Source organism: Struthio camelus, chromosome 20 (genome assembly GCF_040807025.1).
Source record: "Struthio camelus isolate bStrCam1 chromosome 20, bStrCam1.hap1, whole genome shotgun sequence".
Classification (NCBI taxonomy): domain Eukaryota; kingdom Metazoa; phylum Chordata; class Aves; order Struthioniformes; family Struthionidae; genus Struthio; species Struthio camelus.
Genome location: NC_090961.1, coordinates 1,973,587 through 1,995,414, shown reverse-complemented (window position 1 = coordinate 1,995,414; position 21,828 = coordinate 1,973,587). Strand labels below are relative to the sequence as shown.

General features: G+C 36.2%; 1 protein-coding gene across 8 annotated transcripts in view; it reads right to left on the bottom strand.

Annotated features, from left to right (window-relative positions):
* The window catches only part of DENND1A (DENN domain containing 1A), a 230,929-nt gene that overhangs the window by 68,703 nt on the left and 140,398 nt on the right, over window positions 1–21,828 (bottom strand). For all 8 annotated transcript variants that reach the window (XM_068914620.1, XM_068914623.1, XM_068914621.1 and 5 more), the window contains 2 exons: window positions 20,480–20,581; window positions 13,585–13,710 (listed from right to left, as the gene is read on the bottom strand). In XM_068914620.1, the coding sequence (XP_068770721.1) occupies window positions 13,585–13,710; window positions 20,480–20,581 (228 nt within the window). The remainder of the gene's footprint in view (window positions 1–13,584; window positions 13,711–20,479; window positions 20,582–21,828) is intronic.

Here is a 21,828-nt window from a genome sequence, read left to right as displayed (position 1 = left end):
CCTAAGCAACCCAGGAAAGATGCAGCTGTAGAACAACAGATCTCTCCAGCGTGATGACTCCAGCAAAGCAACCAAACACACCTCATTTTTGTCCCGCGTCGCAATCCCATTTCCCTTGGTGTGAACACTATTTCAGAACCCCTCACGTTGTGTGTGGGTTTCTATCTCCTAACCAACCAGCGCTGCTGGAAACAAGGAAGACTCTCTGCAACGCATCACAACCCCGAGACAAGCCTCTGGAAAGAATAAAAACCATGTTTCGCATAGAACTCATTCAAGGCACAGTTTAATTTCCATTTTTTCTAAACAGCTGTGAACTTTAATATGAAAACCTTGGGATCTGAAAAGCTTGAAGTTGATCATGTTTATTTAAAATCAATTTTAAAACAAAGATTAAATTAATTCTTATTCAGTAGCTGTGACACCATTTCCCTATTTGACACAAATTTACAAATATTGTCCATTTTCACTAACATTCTGGAAAAACCTAGTTGCTGCAAGAACGTACAGTGAACAGGAACTCTGCAAAAACACAGACCCACATCATTCCAAACTGCGGCTAAAAGTAATGCAATAATGCAGACTAGCTTCCTTACAATGAGGATCAAGCTTAGACTGAATTTTTGATTTATTTCTTATAAAAGCTCCAAGTTCCTAAAAACAAAATAAAACAAAAAGAGCAAGAAAACTCCAAACCGAATTTCCAGAGGATCTGAAATTGAGTAGCATGATATTTTCACGCTCTTTTCTCCTGTGCTAAATGTCATCAAAATTTATCTATCACAGAGAGACAGAGAGACTTACTTTCTTACAAAATTACAAAAATTATTTGATATAATTCCTAGTTGTCTTCTGGAGGATATTGGTGTTATGCTGTTAATAGCTATGTAGACGTTATGTACCTTGGTACAACAAATAAAAATTTATGCAAGAAATAAAATTAAGCCAACAGTATTTTAAGTCCCGTTTAAGAAATATTTTGATTCTTAAAATAGATGTACTATCTTACTTTTGTTTACCAGAAATAAAACCATCACTGCTGAACCGGACAGAATAAAGTTTAATTCAAGCAAATCAGAGTTCTGTTCTTCATGCTACCTTAAAGAGAATACAACTATTTCAAATTAAATGTATTATTCTTTCTTTTTATTTATTTATTTATTTAGTGTTGACAGCCATACATTTTCCTTTAGACAGCTTTTTGTATATCTTATCTGAACTGTTCCTTCAGGAGAACTATTATAAAATGAGCTGCTTTTGCAAACTTCTCAGTAGGTATTTTGACTTGATAGTAATCACAGTTTTCTCGACAGTCTTCAAACAATTTATGTCCTCATCATCTAACAAATAAGTAAAAGGCTTAAATTGACATCAATATGTACATTTTCTCTAACAATGCAAACTAATTGTAAATCTCTAATCAAGAAAGATGTTTATTCAAAAAATCTTGTGAATATACCAACTATTGAGTTCAAAGCAAAGACACCACATGCATCTAAATAAATATCAAGGGAGTGTCGGAGGTAAACGAGGGGAGACCAGGTGAAGTGTGTGTGATGTGCTAATTGTATTCAAAAAAAAAAAAAAAAAAGAGGCAAGTCAGAGAAGCTGAACTTCCAATTATCATAATGTTATCTACTTCGCAACACATTTTCAGACTTGAAAGAGACATTTTAAACCATAGGAATTCTGAGCAGAATACCTCCAGCTGTGTTCTGCATAAATCTTGCACGCCGTACACACACAGTTTATTTAAATACCAGGTAAAGTTATGACTTACAAAATGCATATTTCAGTCACAATAGAGTATCTGTCATTTTAAAAGCTACTCTTCATCAAATGAATGGAACGGCAAATAATGAATTAAATTAGAAAAGGAAAAGATAAGAAAGAACCTTTTCATCTGATGTTTTACTACACTGAAGTAGTTTATTTTCTAAAGAACAATACATTTATCAGCCCTCTGCAGAGTTTACACTTTTATGCCTCCCAAAATAGAAGGAAGAAGGACAAGGTGGTCTTCAATGCTAAATTAATTTTTGCATATATGTTATTTTGGTTGTGAGCCAGAATTTATCTTTCACTAATGCTCTATCCATACCAAAAATCAACATACTCAGGAAAAAGTTACCCTATTTGCTGATGGACATGCATGAGCCAAAACAGAAAAGGGGCTTATGCCCCCCTTCCCTATTTTTCTCCTTTCCAGAAGCCTTATTCACAGTAACGAGTACAACACGAACACCCACTTCTCCCCAGGACTGCAGAAGCCAGCTATCCGCATGCACACTAGTAGGCTACATCCACACGTGATTGTACTAAGGCCCCGGGCAGGATCCAAATAGCTCAGTGCAATTCTGAAGAAAAGTCCAACCCCACCGAGCGAGGGTGGTTCTCCCACACTGTCTGTCATGGAAGCCAGTCAAACTGAACTGTCCATTATGTCACACATATAAATGTCTCAGTCTGTATGTTTAAGCCTATGGCATTTTAGGCTTTCACTGAATGAGCTCTATCACCTACTTATGCGAATCATTACAAATAATTTTGATTTACTGCCTCTCACTTTACTCAAACACCCATTTTTGCACTCCAAGTTTACGTTGCAACTCATACAAAATCTACAATGTGAGTGCCTCCCACTCACAGGGCAAAAGACTGGAGTGGCATGTTTTCCTTTTATTAAGCTGTGTTAGTCTGTCCTTAACGTATATCTCATTTAATATTCTAATTTTTACCTTCATTTCAACAAGTTGCCTGCTACTAACATCTATTTTACAAATCCAAGTACCAAAATCTCCTATCATCTTCTTTCAAGGGCAGGTAATACCTTTTGTTCAACTCTACCGCTGCTCATGTCAGTGAGGATGCAGATTTTCATTCTTTCTCTACCTGCGGGAATGGTCGTTTGCTGTTTTTACTAATACAAACCACAACTTATTCCCAGCTCATTTAAAAAATGCACAGTCACTGAGTGCCCAGAATTCAGCGGTCATGTTATTTTATGCTTGGTGTTTGTTTACATGCTTCGTTGTTCCAGCCTAAGTCCCCTGCGCTTTATTAGACCAGGAAATATCTTCAACTTTTCCTGCATGGAGGCATTTGCACGCTGCTGCATAGCTTACTGAGGCCGTGCACTCTCAATTATAAGCAAAGTATCAGGAGGAAACATGGAAAGAACACAGACTAAAAGTAAGTCACACACACAAATGAAGGCTTGAAGCAAATTGAGGAGAAGTAAAAAACAAGTGCAATGAAACAGAAAGCACAAAAAAACAGAAAATCAGGTGAGAAAGGGATACGGGAATAATTTATCAGTTGGATGTACAAATCCTTCTGCTGTAAAGCTAAAGTATCATGGTGCTGCTCCTCACTGTACAGACTTCACTGATAACAGAAGATTTACAGGCTACTTTTATTTCTCCAGCACTAACACAGAGAGCACACAGTGACCCTATCCCATCTGATAGCTGAACATATCATTTCTATGGAGGCTAAAAAGTTGCTCATACAATGAAACACAAGATGCTTCTCCTCAGCATGCTCACAGGTTTCGATAAACTAACATACCACAGAAACTTAAATGTGAACCTCTAACAGGCAAACTTTAATAATCCCAAGCACACTCTTGTGAATATCACCACTCGCTGCAAATCACACCGAGAGGAACTTAATGTGATCCCTAACTTACTGCTGGCAGCATACGACAGGACGCACAGCACACAACCCTTTACCTTGGGTAAAGTTTCCAGACAGAAAATATAAAAACACTCGCATGCCATGTATGTGTTTTCTTTAACACGTATGATGGACAGAAAAGTTCTGCATCTTCCAGGGCAGAAATGCTACTTACATATGGGAACAACAACACGTGCTTTGCTCAGTCCTAATATTAAACAAGTTTTTCCTGTGTCCTGTACCATTTTCAGCACAGGGTCATGTTAACTTTCTCAAATAGTACTTGTTATTAAATTTTCTTTAGAATCTTAGTAATTTTAAATTCATTTGGCATTGTCTTTTTCCTCCCGAGGTGGCATATAGAATTATAGAACACAGTATCTCATCACATAACAGTTTGGAAACTGCAAAACAATTCCATTTACTGCATAATTGACTGTTAAAAGAGATTAAAGAGAATGCCTTTCAGTTCCATGATGTATGTATATCTCAATATATTATATGTAGAACGTTAAATACATTTTGGAAAACATAACCAAAACAAAATTGCTATTTTGCTTGAAACGCTTGTTAGAAAAACAGCCATTTTAAAGGTTAAACACAGCAAAAAAAAAGGCTGAAACCTTGTGTATAGCACTAATAATGCCCACAAACAGAACACAGCAATAGGACTGAAGTGAAAATAAAAACTTAATAGAAAAAATAGTATTGCCCCAATAGTTAAAAAGGCTTTTTCAATCAGTGATTTTGAGTCCTGGATAACGTGTCTTCTAGAACATTTTCAATAGATCATACAACTTAATAGGAATTATATATGCAAATCTATGAACTTCATACTAGGAAAAAAAATGTCGTAGGTCTTAGTTCCAGAATAAATAGGAATTCAATTCATCTCAGTTTTTCTTTTCATACAAACACTAGGTTTTACACTGTCATAGTCCAGTCCTACCTGCTAGTAAAGTCATTAGGACGCGATTCAGATTCACACTGAGTTTTCCATCATTTAGACATCGCTAAACTGTCTATACAGGCATATATTTGAGAGTTAACATAGCAATTAAACAGGAAAAAATAGTAAAGGTGAGTAGGAGAAAGATCCTATTAAATATATACCAGCAATACTTTTAACAGGAGCACAGAGAAAAAAAACATAAGCAAAACAAACTGCTTCATTTTATAAGCTTCTGCTCACTGTTTCCCCTGCACTATTTCCTTTTAGCATAGAGTTTGAATGCATCTAATATATACAATGTGATCTACCTTGTTTTTTCTATATATGGACAAATGCCCTCACAAGAACCTGGCCTATCCAAAAAACGTGAAAGGGAAGGATCTACCCCATATACAATGCATACCTTCAAAATTCCCGTATGGAAAAACAAAGCTACCCAAAAGGTGCCTGTATAAGGAAGCAACTGCAACGTGGCAGTCGCTGGGAATTGGAAAGAACTATTTACTCTTCCACTGAATAGCTTAAAAAAAGGAAAAAAAATCACCATGGCAACAATCATACTTCACTGTAGATAAAGCATCATAAGCTACAAAGTCTTTTCAAAAAGAATTATGCACCAATATGTAATATGCACTTCTTTATGTTCCTGTACACACACTCCACAAAATTTCCCTTTGGACTCATCTGGCATTTGATACTTCACTCTGTACCACACATCACCTCCTTTTCTTTTCTGAATTCTGTCCCACACAGGTCTCACGGCTCTGGAATTGTTAAAGGAACTGATAGCGTTAGTCTGAGCAAGGGACTGCTGTAAAACAATTAACAGAGAAGGCTTATGTCATGCCGTCATACTGCTGTTTTAATGCCATTTGTGTTCCTGGTATCATGGTGCTCCTTATGAATCGCTAAAGCAAGAATCCTAAGTGGTGCCAAAACATAACATGGAGGACTAAATTGTCCTCTTAAAACACTTTAAAACTTCCTACTGTTGTAGGAGACGTAGCTACCTAGGGGACTAATCACTACCTCGTCCTTAAGTAGCAATACTGATCCTGTGAGAAAGAGGCCAGAACTATGAAAGCATTACCACTTGCTTTTTTTTTTTTTTTTTTACACTTCTGCAGACTCCATAACTAATTTGGATATACCACCACAGTTCCTTTAATACTGATGCAAAGGTGATGTATCTGCTATTGCACGTATTGAAGTATGTGCCTTAAATCTCTAAAGAAGTTGACAAAAATAACTCTAAGCTCTCACCTACACTTAGCCCACTCCAGAGAGTCTTCTGCAGAAGAGTGCAATTTAAAACGTGACTTTATCTTCCTCAGCCATAGAATTTAAATAGAGGTAAAAAGCAACAGCTTTCCCATAAAGAGCATACAGCTTTTGGCCAGTAAATACACCATGCCAGAGCAACATTTAATACTTTAATTACAGTTAGCTACAGTACCCTCAGTAATACAAACCCACTCAGAGCTCACACAAGGAACAACTCTATTAAGGCTAATGAGATGTTAAACATAATAACCTGGGATAGTAGGATATTATGACTGTGCAAGTGGATTTCTTTTGTAGAAATAAAATAATAATTCAGTGGCCACATCAGTGTGTCGGTATCAAAACTAGTAACAGCTGTTAAAGACAGATTCTCTGCTAATTTTTAATAGACGCTTGTCATGCTGTGTCCTATTCAGAATGCAGTTGGACACCACCTACTAGGTGGTGCCTTATTTCCTAAATAATTTTGAGGAATCTTTACTTCTCCTTTAGAAGCTAGCCTGTATCTCAAGATTAACATTCAGAATCAATTTAATCAGAATCATTAAAGTTTCTAGAGTGCAGTTGTACAATATCTCAACAGTGCAGCATGATTGAGAGCACAGAAAGACCACATATATCATGATATGGACAACATGGCAACTCGGATTCAGAGGGGGGCTTCATAACTGAGGGATGGAATCAAGATTCATACCTACTAATAAAACATAGGGAAGCAACACATCTTAAGTATATTTCATTGAAAGATCTTTTTTACCAAGATGGTGTTGGAAAAAAGAACTGGAAGGCATCATCCTGCTTCCTCTTGACAGGGGGAGCGCTGCGGGCGGTGCCTGCCTGGAGGTGCGACCAGGCAGGCTGCGTCCCCTGCAGATGCCAAATGACTCGCTGGCCAGCTCACCTCCGTGGAAAGCACAGGAGTCAATACCAGCGTCTCCAGAAGGTCTGGATATACAGCACCATAGACATATGACTGCAACATGGATAAACAAATCTGTGCTATCTCTATTAACTGGATAACAGAAACTGTCAAAAGTGAATGAGGGAATAGAACGATTCTCCAGGGATGTCTTTTCAGGTGTTGGGGGAAAAAATGTTGGAAATAAAATGTAAAAGACACCTCTGTTTTATTAAATACCCCTTACGGAAGTATAATGTCCTATACTTCCTATCCTGCTCAGGAATTGTGACAAAACCACAAACTGAAAAGGCTTACTACATTATTTCCTTAAATTGAATTCAATATTACTGTTAATGAAAGAAAGTTAACTTTTTATTTCTTCCCACTCGTAATGATTTTTCCCTACAGCTGCTCACATTTCATCATATTAAACGAGAATTTTTGTATCAAAGTTACTGTTATGAAAAATGATAGTATGTTGTCTCTCTCCTCTATTTAGAACCCATATATAATATAATCTGATCTGTGGATCAGATTTGGAATATTTTGCTTAAATACAGTTATATCCTTGCTCCTAACTAGAATATTGTATTAAATATAATTTACCTATGTTTGTGGAACTGTCTTCCCTTTTCCCTCCACATTTCTACATATGTACCTACACATACCTATAAATACACCCGTACAAGTGTATGCACACACATATATTTGTAGTGTAAATCTGCATACATATATACACTCACATATATATGTACACATTGGGAAATTTAGCTGAAGCAGTTTTAAAATTGGATTGTATAGTACAAATGTGAGCTTCAGTAACTGCAGTTTCTCTTTAAGACTAAATCAGTTTTTAATGTCTTAAATATACTCCTATCTACTTCATAAATTTTCAGCTTCACCAAGGAAAGTGCATAAAAAGTGTGGAGGCAGAAAAGTACATTGATTGTGTCCTCTGAGATTTTATGTTTACTTTTTACTGGATGTATCCAAAGAAGATTTAAGTTAAATTTAAGCAAAATTAATTCAGAACTATTAAAGTTATTCAGAAATTGTTCAGGCTTCATTGAAAATATTTACTCATTATCATTGATTCCCAATGTATTCAAGTTTGTACTTATTTTCCTCTGCAGTTTTAGTTCTATCTGAAATATGCAGGTTATGTAGAATATTTTACAATATGATAATGGCATGTAACAGGTATCAACCACTATCAGAACCACTGTAATACTTGTAATAATTATTTATAAAGGTTATGCTTCATTATTAGCATCTTAAAGCTTCAGTAAGCTCCCAACTGCTATTCTGTTTCTTTTAAATGTAATCGAAAACACAACAATGGATGCTTAAAACTACCATAACATATTTTATCAGTTTGAGAGCAGGGAGGTAGCCAGTTTCATTCTTGAGGAAGACATCACAAAAGAGAATAATGCTATTTCAAGGAATCTGCAAACAGTGAAAATTATTGGCCATGCATTCCCAGGATTGAAAGCAAATTTTCAATACAAAAAAACCACTCAACAAGGTTATTAATCAGTAATAAGATGCTAATAATAAAACCATATTTTTTCTACATTTTTCCATGTTAACATCACTTTCATAATGCCCACATAAAAAATTAGATTTTACTTTTCAACACTGTCACAGCTCCCTTCACCCTCCTCCTCCCCACTATTTTCAGAGTTCTTTTGTTTAGGAAGAGTGCAAAACTTGATACTTAACAAGTAACCAGCAACATCCCTTTAGCACTGGACAAAGACCACAGCACGGTTAGTGCTTCATTCCAGTTCAATTGGAGATAGAGCGAAGGGCCTCTCAAGCAGAGCAAAGCAACGAAGGATCGTGTTAGGCAGACCTCCGGAAAATAATACGAGCTAACTAATAAGGCGCACAGTTCTCACTACAGGTAATGCAACTACATTAATCATTTTGCACCCTCAGCAACATTGCCACAAATCAGAGACATTTGTTGCCACTGACAGGCACCCGCTGAAAGTACTCACAGCTGTCGCAACATAAATCGAGTAGGAAATATGGATACTATGAATATCCAGCACATTCACAATCCTCCAAAATCAGGATTATATGGATTTTATAAATGATAAAAATGGTTGCAATTAGGCAATATGGCAACAGACACAAGAAAAATTTTTACAAAGAACGTAGAGCTTATCACCCTTGTAACTAGATTACTAAATCCATAATCAGCTAGTCCAGCCCTTCAAAAACAAACCAGGACACCATGATTCAAACCCCAATGAACACTAGAATCTCACACACAGATGTTTCTTAAATAGCCTATCAACATGAAAACAGTTTACTTACTTTAGTTCACGTTGTGTTAGATATACCTATCACTTTACTATACCATGTATATTAAGAGTCATGAAACAGAATCCAAATTTTACAGTGCATGCATATAATGAGCAGTTATCAACTCAAAGCAGCAAAGTTAAAAAGAAAACTACCTGCAGGAGCATTTGAAGTTAGATAACAATATCTGTCTGGGATGTGAGTGTTAAAATCAACTTCCCTTGATTATCCATATAAAAGTAGCAGCACTATAAAGAAAGGTAAGTACAGAGAGTACAAGATGTGGAAGCAGAAACACCTCTTCATATGATTCAGATTTTAAAACAAGTACAAGCAAACAAGCTTTTCAAGGGTGTCACCTAGAAAATGTCGTATTTAACATACACGTTTCCAGCTGCAAAGTTCAATGAAGAAACAAAGCAAGTCATTTGAGACGACTGTACATCAGACTTAGATCTTTCTGTTAAACTCTTACACCCCCGTAAAGTGAACAAGCACGCACATGGCTTGGGATACCTAGACTGGCAGCACCAACCTGAAGCCCTATACGTTCTGCTGCATTACACCCTACGTACTACTGCTTTCACCCAATCTATGCAGTGAGCTTACCATTGTCACAGGTCTCAGGAAGTTTATTTCTTAACAAAGATTGTCTGTGAAAGAAAACCAAGGAAATGTTGTCTCTAACCACTAGGTGTCAGCATAAGAAAGTGCACAGAACCATCTCTGAGGCAGAGTTAAGGCTTGTTCTTTTCCCCACTTACCATCAAACACATAACTCTTAAGCACTACAAACCATTTATATGCACACACACAATAATACACAGATCTTTCTATTGAAGATGATCTAATTTTGTGAATTAAGTGTTGAGAATAAACATTCTTTTAGGGAACAGCAAAACTTGTAGGGACTTTTAAGACAAGTCATTCAAGTGAACCAGACGTTCACGTTGACGGCATTGTTAGAAACGTGAGCAACATCCATAACGCTAGTAATCTGCCTCAATACAGCCAAGTAAACACACTGCCTCTTGTGTGCTTTAATGTACTTCATAGTAACACGTGTCTGTGGAGAATGCAATTACACCATATGTGACATGTTCTTTCGCGCTTAAAATTTGGATTAAGGCAGCTGTGGAAACACATATACACAGTAGGGAACATAAATGCATCCGTTATGTTCTAACATAAAATAATAATAATAGTAATAATAATAATAATCCTTATGATTAAAGCTGCAGTTTGTTTTATCTGGATATGTTTCTTAATGCAAGAGTTTGAGTTACTGAAGTCCCCAGAAAGTTTATGGCAACAATAATTTGTTCATAGTCCAGGTACTGATCTGCATATACAGTATGTAACCTCATAATCTTTTACAACTGTTAAATCAGTAACGGTCTCAAAATTGATTTTTGCAAACAGAAATTAAATATTGTAAACAAATGACAACATCCACTGTGGTCCTTGTAGATTCGGAAAGCATCAATGGACAATAGCGGAAGGAGTTTTCATGCATACTTTAATATTCCTCCACTATTCAGTGTGAAACTCCCATCATTTTGTATTTCTTTTAGTAAGATCACAACTGTGCATCATGACCGCTTTAAACACTGGTTAGTATATACCCCATAAGCACAGTAAGCTGAGCTAATCAGCCAACAAAAAATAACATAATAGCTGTGCAGGAGATAGAGTTATGTGAGGGAAGAGAGGATGGTTTCAAGTATCGTATCCCAAGTACAGCAGGCCAGAGAAACACATTGCTTTAAATTACAATATGCCTTACTATTCGTAAAAGTTACGATGCTTTGTTATTATTACATTTCAATCCATTTTCTGCTGTGAACTTAGCAAGTATATTTTGTAATTGCTTTGCCCCTTATATACCACTGTTTGAGATTTTCCTATATCTCTTTAAGATCAGAATTTCCAAGGGTTTTGAACTTTCAAGCGTGGTATTCCCAACAGTAGTGAGAGCCTCCCAGTAATTACGTTAGCTACCAGCATATTCCAGAAAGGAAGTGAAGTAAAGCAGTTGCGTGACCTGTCCAGTACTTACAGGGTGTCAGTGGCAGAAGCGGAAACACACCACAGGTCATTCGACTCAGGTATGTTCAGCACATGAGAAATCTGCCATGCTTTGCAAACTTTCTTTACATAAATCTTGGTAAGAAATATAAAAATCAGTAATTAATTTTAAATTTATAAAAGGACTTAGGAAAGAAAACCTGGGCATCTTCCATTTCCTGATCCTTACAACTGGATGCTATGACACGTTTGTACAATTATGTTTAGAGGTTTTATGTGATGGAACAACAAGCAAACCAAACAACTGCTTTTACTGCCTCAGGTTTGCGGTCCCCTGGGGGGTGCGGATTGTAATTTTTTGATGTGTGTCCTCCTTGTCAACTAATTTGGAAGGTTCATCTTTAGCATTCAGCCTTCAAAATACCAGATGGTATTTCCAGAAAAGCAATTTAAATTTTTATTTTTCTTCATAAAACCCTTAACTAGTTAATCTCTTATCCACAGCCAGGCAAAGCATACACCAATATTCCCAGAGTTGCCTGGCAACTACTGGGAGGAGTGTCAGAGAGAAGACGGCTGAATGAATGAAGGGAAGCCAGTGTCTCCCGCACACGCAAAGGGGAGGCTTACACCAGGCTGCCTTGCTAGTCTCAGCTCTGCTTTTCATGTGGATGACAATTTATACATCTCCCATTAGTTTACATTAGATACTTTGAAAGCACAACACTGACACCCAGTCATACATACTAAAATCAATGCAGTTTATTTTTGCACACGCACACAGACACACCAATAATCTTCCACACATTCCCCCAGTAAGAAGGGGAAAGATTCAGGTCGAACTCAAAAGTCACTTTTGAGCACTGAGCATGACTCCTAGGAATGACGCTTATTTGGTAGTGAGGACTGGATCGTTTAAAATTCAGACCAAGTTGTTTTTCTCTTCTGGCTTTAAAAGCCCACAAAAATGACACGTAAACAAAATACAGCAATGAAGACACTTTGGTTATGGAGCGACCTCAACCGCAAGAAACACCATACTTGTAGTCCAACTTCTGGTCTTTTCCTCTAACTTCATGATTAAAATTACATTTGTTACTTGTCTGCATGGCAGATCTCTCTGTTAATCTCCACTGAGCCGCAGAATGCAAAACACAACACCTCTTCCCAACCAGCGAGCCTTCATTCTCGCTCCATTCATATAGCTTTCCCACTTACGCTCAGTACTCATCTTAGCTTCTCCCAGTAGTATTCAAGCTCTCCACAGCGACCACCAATTTTCCATTCTGCCTCCAAACGCTTGCAAACAAGAGATGGAAGTATGTCTTCCCCTCTACAGAGATCTTGTGAAATGACCATCGGTCTGAACAACAGTAGTTCAAATAAGTCCCTGAACATCCCATGGAGATCTATCACTGTATTTGACTTGCATGTGCTATAGCCTGTTCCATTTTTCTCCCCTGCATTAGAAATGCAAGAAGAATAGAACAGAATATATGTGGAACATGTTGGAAATATTCCACAGAGCGTTCTACAATTAGCCCTTTTCATCCCCTTCATGTTTCTGGACTACATCTCATCAATTATAGCTGAATGCTCATCATAACTATTTACCTTGTCCCTAACAGTCTATCAGCTACATATACACATTTCAATAGGAGCCTCCTATTTATGTATTAGCAAAACCGAGAACGTCACAAGACATCAAAATATCTGAATTTTGCTGGACAGATTTGTATTGAAGCCCATGAAGCACAAATTTCTATCCCTTGCGGTAGGCCAGGACCAGATGCTTCCCTAGAAGCTATAAAACCCAGCACCAGAAAAGTATGGAAAAATCTCTGTCCCATTCAGATTGCACTTAATTGTTGCTAAACAGAGATTAGCGTTGAACCAGAAGCAGGAGATTGAATTTCCCTAACAGAACACTTACCATCAGTAGTTACAAATCCAGATACTCTTCATATTTCTATAAAAACACAGTTTCTTTACTAATTGTACTGTGTCCTTAAATTCAATGTTTCCATAGATGTGCGTGTTTCACGGTTAAGTCCTTCATCACTTTAGGGACTTCCTTTAAAAATAATGTAATGAACATCCTGTTTTTGCAGTGAGAGAGGGAACAGTAATTCTGGACTAGACTACTATGACCATGATATAATTTATAAGTTTTTATCTCTTTAATTTAACTCCCTTTTAATATAAGGAACTCTCCAAAAGAAATCTCTCTTATTGCATCTCTCTCTCGCTTTTGGAGACTGGAATACTGTATTCAGTACTGGTCAGCCAGACAGCCACAATGCTGACTTCTGAAAGCGGATTATACCACACTTTGTATTCTTGTCAGCTTTTTTTTTTTTTTTCCTCTCTTACCGCAGCTGATCGGTGCTGATTTACACCTTCTGCCTACTAATTTCCTACTTACAGGTTCAATCTTCAGTGCATTTCTGTAGCTCCCAAAGAAAGATGCTTGTGCTTTTAGGAATGCTCTTGCAACGCCATCTCCAGTGGTTGTAGAGACTTTCTTCAACCTGTTCTTCAGTGCAGAAACCTAAAATCACACAAGAGGTCTGGATCACTCTCATATCATATAGAAAGCTTAACACACTGGGACCCAGTTAAAAGAAAAAAGCTCTCACCACAGCAGCAATTGTGATGAAAAGTTACATTGTGAATTCAAAGCTGTTTTTTTCAGTTTTAAAAGCATTATTTTTCAAGCAGTTTGGTTCCTCTAAGACATGACTGGATTCTATTCAGAAACCAATAGGAAGATAAAAGCTTCATTTTAACCTTCCCTCTTATTTAAAATGGACCGTTAACATTCTGTTCGGTACTATTTTAAAGGTAGCTTATGAACTTTTAGGTCATTCTTGATTAGAATCCATGAAGGAATTTGAGTTAAATTTAATACCTAAACCAAGTGTGTGAAAATCCTTACAGTTGCCGAGTCTGTGTTTTTTATTCTGTCTCCAGAGGTAAGCATTAGACTAATAGAGATTTTTCTGTTTTTTAAATGAATGAAACTAAAATGAAATTTAATACTAAATAACAGCCCTTATCTCTGTAGGTAGAGTTCTACAAACAGTTTATATGTGACTCAAAGAATAAGCACAGAAACTCTTCTGCGTAATCAGGCCATCCATCACCACCAAGGCTAAGCTATTTACAGAACAAATTTTATAGGTGTGAAGAGTTTGCTTATTGCAAATATAAGGATTTTTTGTAAGGATGCACTCCCTTGTATTTTAGAGGCTTCAGGCAAAATTACAAAATGAAATTTTTATTTATGCAAAAAACAAAACCCACAAATTATTGCAAGCCTCAAAATACTGAAGACATTCTGTCCTTCAGAGTGGTCAACATCTGATGAAGTTCTTTTCTTCTCACTTCTCAGAAGATCTAAACCACCTGTGCATCGGATTATTCTTCACTTAACCTTCACTGCCCTTTCTCTTCCATAGCAGAGGTGTTTAATTACCTCAAGATTCACAAAGCTGCGCTTCAGGTGAACATAGTCCTAGCGGTCTCATTGCCTTTTACACAAAGAGATACTTACTGATTATAACTAAGCCAGTATCAACTATAAGCTCTTTCACAAAGGCAAATTTAAAACTATCAGGATTCAGGTTACCTGAATATTCTTTGTTTTCTATGTACACCAAGGGCTGAAGTTCTAGAGGAAGAGCCATTACTATTCTCTGCACTTCAGAATTTCTCTTACATACAAAAAGCTTGTGACTTAGTTTGATGTCTCTCTTTTTGCGTGCTCAGAGCTTAGCAACTACTGAAGGAAGGCTGTGTATCTATATGTTATTGTTAGTGACAGCGTTTTTCTGTCCCAAACAAAAGCAGAGAAAGGAGATTAAAAAAACCTTTCAAAGATTAGCATGAAGCTGTGCCTGCGCTGCAATGGTTAGAGGTTATGTTAAATCATTAACAAATAGTTATGTCAGTAGCAATTTGTTGGTGCTGGAGACAGAACCAGGACAAGCTACGTTCTTGAAGCAGATTTCACAGAATACATAGCAATACAAAACCAACAACCTGGGTGTTAAACTCATTCTTGAATTCATTCTAGTGCTTTTAGAGGATGTGCAAAGCTTGACAGAGTGATGAGGTACCTTATGCAGAAGACAGGAAGAAGCCAAAATTTCACAAGGAAAGCAGAAAGCCAGGAAAGCCCTAGTCATCTTGATTTGCAGAAGAATAAGAATGACTCCAAAAGGATCCACATGATGTGATATGAATTTAACAGAAATAATTCTATCAATAAATAGCAAATTGTCCTCTTTTATTAAATTCAAATACTGTTCTGAAAAGTTCTGCTGTGCCACCTCTATTTCATGCTATGTTAGAGACACCGTAAGAATATCATTTACAGAGTAAATAGATTCTACTGTAGTAGACATAAAATTAAGTATGTATTATGCACTCTCTCAGAAAACATCAAGAAATACAAGCTGAATGTTCCAGTTAATTTTCAAGGACCTCCCCCCAACCCCTCCCCAGCAAGCTCATAACAAAAAGCTTATTCTGGCTTTATCCTTATCTCTAAAACGCTACCAGACCTGACCTTTTCTTTTTTTTTTTTTTTGTCTCAGGGTTTTGCTAGCAGTTTGCCCTGGTAGCAAACTACAAGGTGGTCTCACTGAACAACTACTCTTGAGAGCTTCAGTTTTACCTCACTTGTAAGCACTCACTTTCTCCTTCAATAGTCTTAGAATTGGAGAGGGTAAGAAAGGGACCCCACACCTTCCAATATAGGTTTCAATATATAATCCATACTGTACACTGCATTTTTTCCTTCTAAAACTTGACATTATATTCTCACTTCTGTTACCAAAAGAGTTCCAAAGAGACTTTTTTTACTTTAAATTTTCTGCATCTTCTGTCATAAAAGGTTTTATATTACAGTTATTTAGTATAAAATAAATCAATCAGAGCGTTATTTATAAATCTGAATGCTGTGGTTTATGTCAATATTCCAGGCATTAAGGAGCCCATAAGCACATACTAACATAATACACAGTAGCAGCTTTAGTGGAAGGTCTATCATGCCCGTAACCTTAAGCTCATTTCCATCCATTGAAATAAGGTGTCTCAAGGAGCGCTGTCATTCTCAGTGTAACAGCTTCATCATATTTTCAGATCTGAACAGCACACCTGAAACTTCTCCATGTTTAAGGGGTCTGATGAGAGTTGTAATGATAAAATATGCCTTTATTTCCTATACCAAACTTAGATAAACCATTTAAAAGTAGTCCTAAAAATAAAATAAAATAAAATTTCTGAGTAACTTGAAAATTCATCCTGAACATTTATGTTAAGAAATTTTCTTTAAAATTCACATGAAGATATAGAACTTGCTATCAGTAGAGAAGAAAAAAGTTCTATTATTGATTGTACAACAAATTAAGAAAGTTCAAAAGGCCAGTCACAGCCTCTCTCTGTCTCAGCATCCCCATGTATTATAGAAGTAGAATATTGCTAAGTATTTTGCAAATTCCTTAAAGCTTTCGGATCATTTGCTCTCTTCCAAGACTAAATCTAACATTACATGATGTCTATTTTATATATTCACTCATTTCTGCCTTTCAATCAAATTTATCACAATAAGCATATCATAGTTAAAAAAAAGAAAGTTAACAATAACATATTGAGTAAGAGAAAGAATGCTCATGTTTGTCTTGTGTATTAAATTATTCCAGAGTAAAAGGGACTATATAAACAGAATTATTACTGCTTTCCTGCCTAAAGAGGCACTAATACTTCTTCTAAAATAAGACTGTGACCACTCAATACGAAGATTATTTCTAGCCAAACAGACACACATACATGCAGTCTATCCTGAGAGTGTTTTTAAAAGAAGATTTTTATACTTCTGGCAGTTCAGGTTTAAAGGTCAGACTTAAACTATCACCATGTTTCAAAATGCAATCTGTGCAATGCAGCATAATGAAATGGTTCAGTAAAGGTGCTAGTGGAAATTCTTTTAATTAGGTCCAAGGCTTTTCAGTTGTCAACATGAATAAAGCAAGAAACATTCTATTGCAAATACCATGTAAGAACCAAAAATGGATTCACCTTTAAGAGAATGGATTTGCTATAGAGCTTTTAGTACTTCTTGCTCTCTTAAAAGCATTTAATTTCCCACAGAGTGGAAAAACAGTAACATACGTTTCCTACTTGTGGTAACTTGTTAATGAATGGACAACAGTAGCATACAAAACTAAACTACTGACAGCCTAAAATACTCATGGGCTAGTACAAACTCAAAATATTCATACAACCATAAAACAAGTAAGATCTCTTTGGTGCTGTATACTATATTAGGCTTTGCATCAGAGTTTCATCTAATAAAGACTACAAGTTGACAGAGCAAGCTTATGCTTTATTCCTTGTAAAATGAAGCTCTGACTACAACTAAGACTAGAAGATGACATTTATTTGGAAATACATGATAAATCCATAAGGTACAAAAAAAAAAAAAAGAGAAAAAAAAAACCCTACCCCCTCTTTGCTATTCCTTGCAACACAGACGGTGGTGTAGGAGACTTGTCAGCAGCAGATGCACTTATTGTAATCACAGTCCTTAATAAATCTCTTTTTTTAATATTGACTATTTAAAAAGGAAACTTACTTCCCAGAGAGCTCTCATGCAGCCAGATTTTCAGCCACGTAGCAGAAACAGAAGGTGAAGGAGGGACAGCTTTTCCCATTTCAAATAGTTAATCAGTAACGCAGTGGTACACACCTCGATTTTTAAAGGCCCTGACCTGGACAACTGAGGAAGTCTGACTTCCTCAGGTACTACTGAGGCAAACGAAAGCAAAGAAATGGCTTAATCTGATTCTACTGGAACGGTCTCAGGCTATCCAGCTGCTGTGACCTGAATGGTTACTGGAAAGATGTTTCACTACAGTACCTGGTCATTTGGATACTAGGAGTGAAACTGTAATGAATAACTCATTCTGGACTACTGAAAACCAACATCACTGTCACGAAACTCCAGCACGACTCGGTACTTGAATCTCCCAAATATCTCTGGGGATTCTTTACCTACTTTAATTAGAACAGCTAGGAAAAAAACAAAATTAAAATTTTTCTACTGCATTAAAAAACCTGCTGGTGAATGCATCACACAAAATATTTCTCATCACTGTTGAATATAGATGGATTTGATTTAGCAAAATAAATTTTGTGGATATTCAGCAGTTCATGGATGTTTATATTCACTTGCAAAATTGGCAGAATAGCCATATATGGTCACGAAACTGTTGAAGAGATTTCTAGTTTGTGAGATCATAAATGCATCTACGTAGACTTACACAACTGGGGAGACACTCTCCACATCCTCCCTTTAAAAAAATAAAAATAATAATAATAATAAAAAAAGTATAATGGATTGGCTTTAGCGTCTCCCTGCTGAGACGAACAACTTGATCCACTTACAGTTCCAAACACATGATGCATGAAAGAACTGACAGAAATTCAATTCTTGCAAAGAAGAGCAGCTGCTCTCTAGTGGTACAGCCAAATACTAAGCAATCTGAAGGAAGAAGGAAAGGAAAAGACCTAGAGGAGAATACTTCATTATCTAGGTAACTCAAATAATGAAACAAAACTAAATAAAATTTAAACACTGATCCCAAACATTAATTACACAAAGCAACACGATTTCAAGTTAAGTCTTTCTTACAACAAATATTAATCCCAGCTGTATTTATATAGCAGTTGTGGAGGGGAAAAAAGAAAAAAAAACAACCACCGTGTATGCTATTTTGTGAGCCATGCCAGTTAATTGCATTTGCTGGCAGCACTTCCTCTGCTATGCTCCAAACATCCTCCAAGATAAAATGTAGCTTTTAAATAGACCTGTGGAAAACTGAATCAAGAAATCTGAACTAATAAAACACAACTCTTTACTGTTATAAAAGTGAAGTAAAAGTAAATAATGAAAGGAAGGAAGTCTCTTAAAATTTATTACATTCCAAAGCTTGAAGTTCTGTGTTTATTGGTGAAGTCTCTTCTGATGTTCTACAGTGCTCTTACAACAGCTCCTTTAATGAAGTCTCATAAAATCTAATATAATACTTGATTGTTGACAAATCATATACGTGTTTGAGGCCCAGGACTCACTGTATCCAGACATTTCTTACATAATTCCATGAACTTTACAAGTCTGTCATTTCCCGGGCTGTGGGTAACGGCATGAGCAATGACCAGCTGGCAGCTCGGCAACTGGGAGTGAAATCAAAATCAAAACTCTACGAAGCCAGAAAAATGCATGGAAGTAACTGTTATAGACTACATGCTTGACAACAGCCCAGATGTTCACAATGAAGATGGACCTTTTACCTAGAACTAACTGTTTCTAAGCAGATCTAAGTTTCTATACAGATCACTCCACCCATCACAGAGAAATGACGGGATGTCACAGGAGGAGGCATTCGGTATTCACCATTATTTGCATTTTTCCTCAAACAGACCAGCTTACATTGAGCTCCCTGCGTAACAATGTTATTCTAAGCTTCACATAAAAAGGTGCAGACCTAGTAGAAGGCACAATATTTTGAAATAGTAAAAGAAATTCAGATTTCCCCCTGCCCTGCATTCTTCTAAACAAACTTAAAATGGCTTCTTACACTTTTGCTCATTTCACTGCTCTTCCTTCTCAACTTTAGTGAAGATGATTACAGTAGCAGGTGGTAAACTGGATGTATTTTTGTTCCATAAAAGGGAAAGAACAAATACTTACACAACATCTCAATTACATTATTAAAAATAAATAAATTACAAGTAAAAAGTTTAAACAAGAAAGGAAAATAAATTCAGAATTATTTGCACTAAGGAGCGCTAGAAGTGGATAACTCAGGATATAAAAATGCATTACGTTTATTAAAGTTCAACCGGAAGAATTCACAGGAAAAAAAAAAACTTAATTCCATATGAAGAGTTATTTAAAAGACGTAGATGTACCACTACTTGCATGGGGTTTTTTTGTTTGTTTTCCTCCATGAAAGACTAATTCTTTAGATAATTCAATCATGCTAATCCAAAACCGAAACTGGGTTGCTGCAGCATTTCTAGCTTACATCAACATTAGCAAATTTTCCTTTGGAGGCTGAAAAATACATCTGCAAATGTTCAGACAAACATGGCTTAACACTTCAAAACAGGAAACAACTGAGGTAAAGTCGTTTTTTTTTTTATAATAATCAAAGTAACATAATGACACACTTCAGTTAGAAACTGAACAGGTCAAAAGGATTTACACTTTTGAGTAACGGATTAGTTGAATACAATTATTTTATACATACCACATCATTGGGAAGGCTCTGAAGGTCATCAAAAGGGGTTTCCAGTGTGTTAGTGTCTACATTAAGAATCACCACATCTTCCAGGGCCATGTTTCTAACTTTCTAAATATGAGCAAATTCAAGAGAAGGGAAAGGAAGACATAAACATGAAGAGTTAAATCCTATCCATAAAGGACACAAGTGATGACATAGCATTCTGGCATTACAAAACTTCTCAGGCATTTTAAAAACAACCAAAACTCCTGCCTTTCCCGTACAATTTGTCATAGTAATTCATATTTTACAAGTTTGAAAAATTAATCTTCACTTTGCAGAGGGAAGTTCTTAACCTTGCGCATACTGAAATTTTTAAAATCACACAGTTACTGTCTGAAATCATTCAAGCAGAGAGTTATTTCAAGCATCTCTGATAATGCTCATCTTAATTCTGGTACCATGTTTGCATATTTATTATGCCCAGGTACAGCTTCTAGCTGAGTCAAGATTTCAAGTATATCTTTTTATATTTAGAACTTAATTTAAATTAACAAAAAATTGTGGCTCTTCCAGTAGTTAGAGTTTCAAGTAAATCAAGGATGAGATCTGCTTTCCAAATTTCAGGTTTAATCTTGCATCTCCAACACAGAGAAATTTATAATTGCAGTTAGGTAAAATGGACACTGCCAGAAGTTTAAAAACAAAACAAAGTAAAACAAAAACATCAACAAAATAAAACACCTCTACCACATCTCATTCACTTAATGGTGAGTTGGACAAAGTTTTTGATCCTAGTCCCATTAACTGAGAGAAAAACGTCTCTAACCTAGTGCGAGCGTTTGTCTTCTGTAACAGTACAAGCATGTATACAAGCAAAGCACAGACTGTTTCGCAAAAGAACAATCATTGATACCTTTGACTTTAAGTAGCTAAAGATGGTTGAATATGGTCAGATTTTATTATCCTGCTAAAAACAGTAAATCAATCACTGATATGAAACACCACAGCATTTAAATATTTTTAATACTTTTTCATATAACAAGACAATTAAATACTGGTTTTTTTCCACTGACTGATCAACACAGAAGACAAACACCATTTCCATTCACTTAACAGATACACATTTGAGCCCTCTTGAAATTCCAGCTTTGTAAATTCGAAATCAGAAAAAGTGGAACTATGAAACATAGTATTCAAGGAAATTTCCCAATGAGTCTGTAAATAAACTTTTTAGGGACATACATACCTATAAGCAGGACTAAATGCAAGTTAGCGAGGAGGAAAATGAACAAAAACGCACTCAATTTTGATTAAGGTTTTGTGGGGTACGCGGATTTGTTTCCTTTAAAAGAAAGGAATTAAAGCTCTAAAAC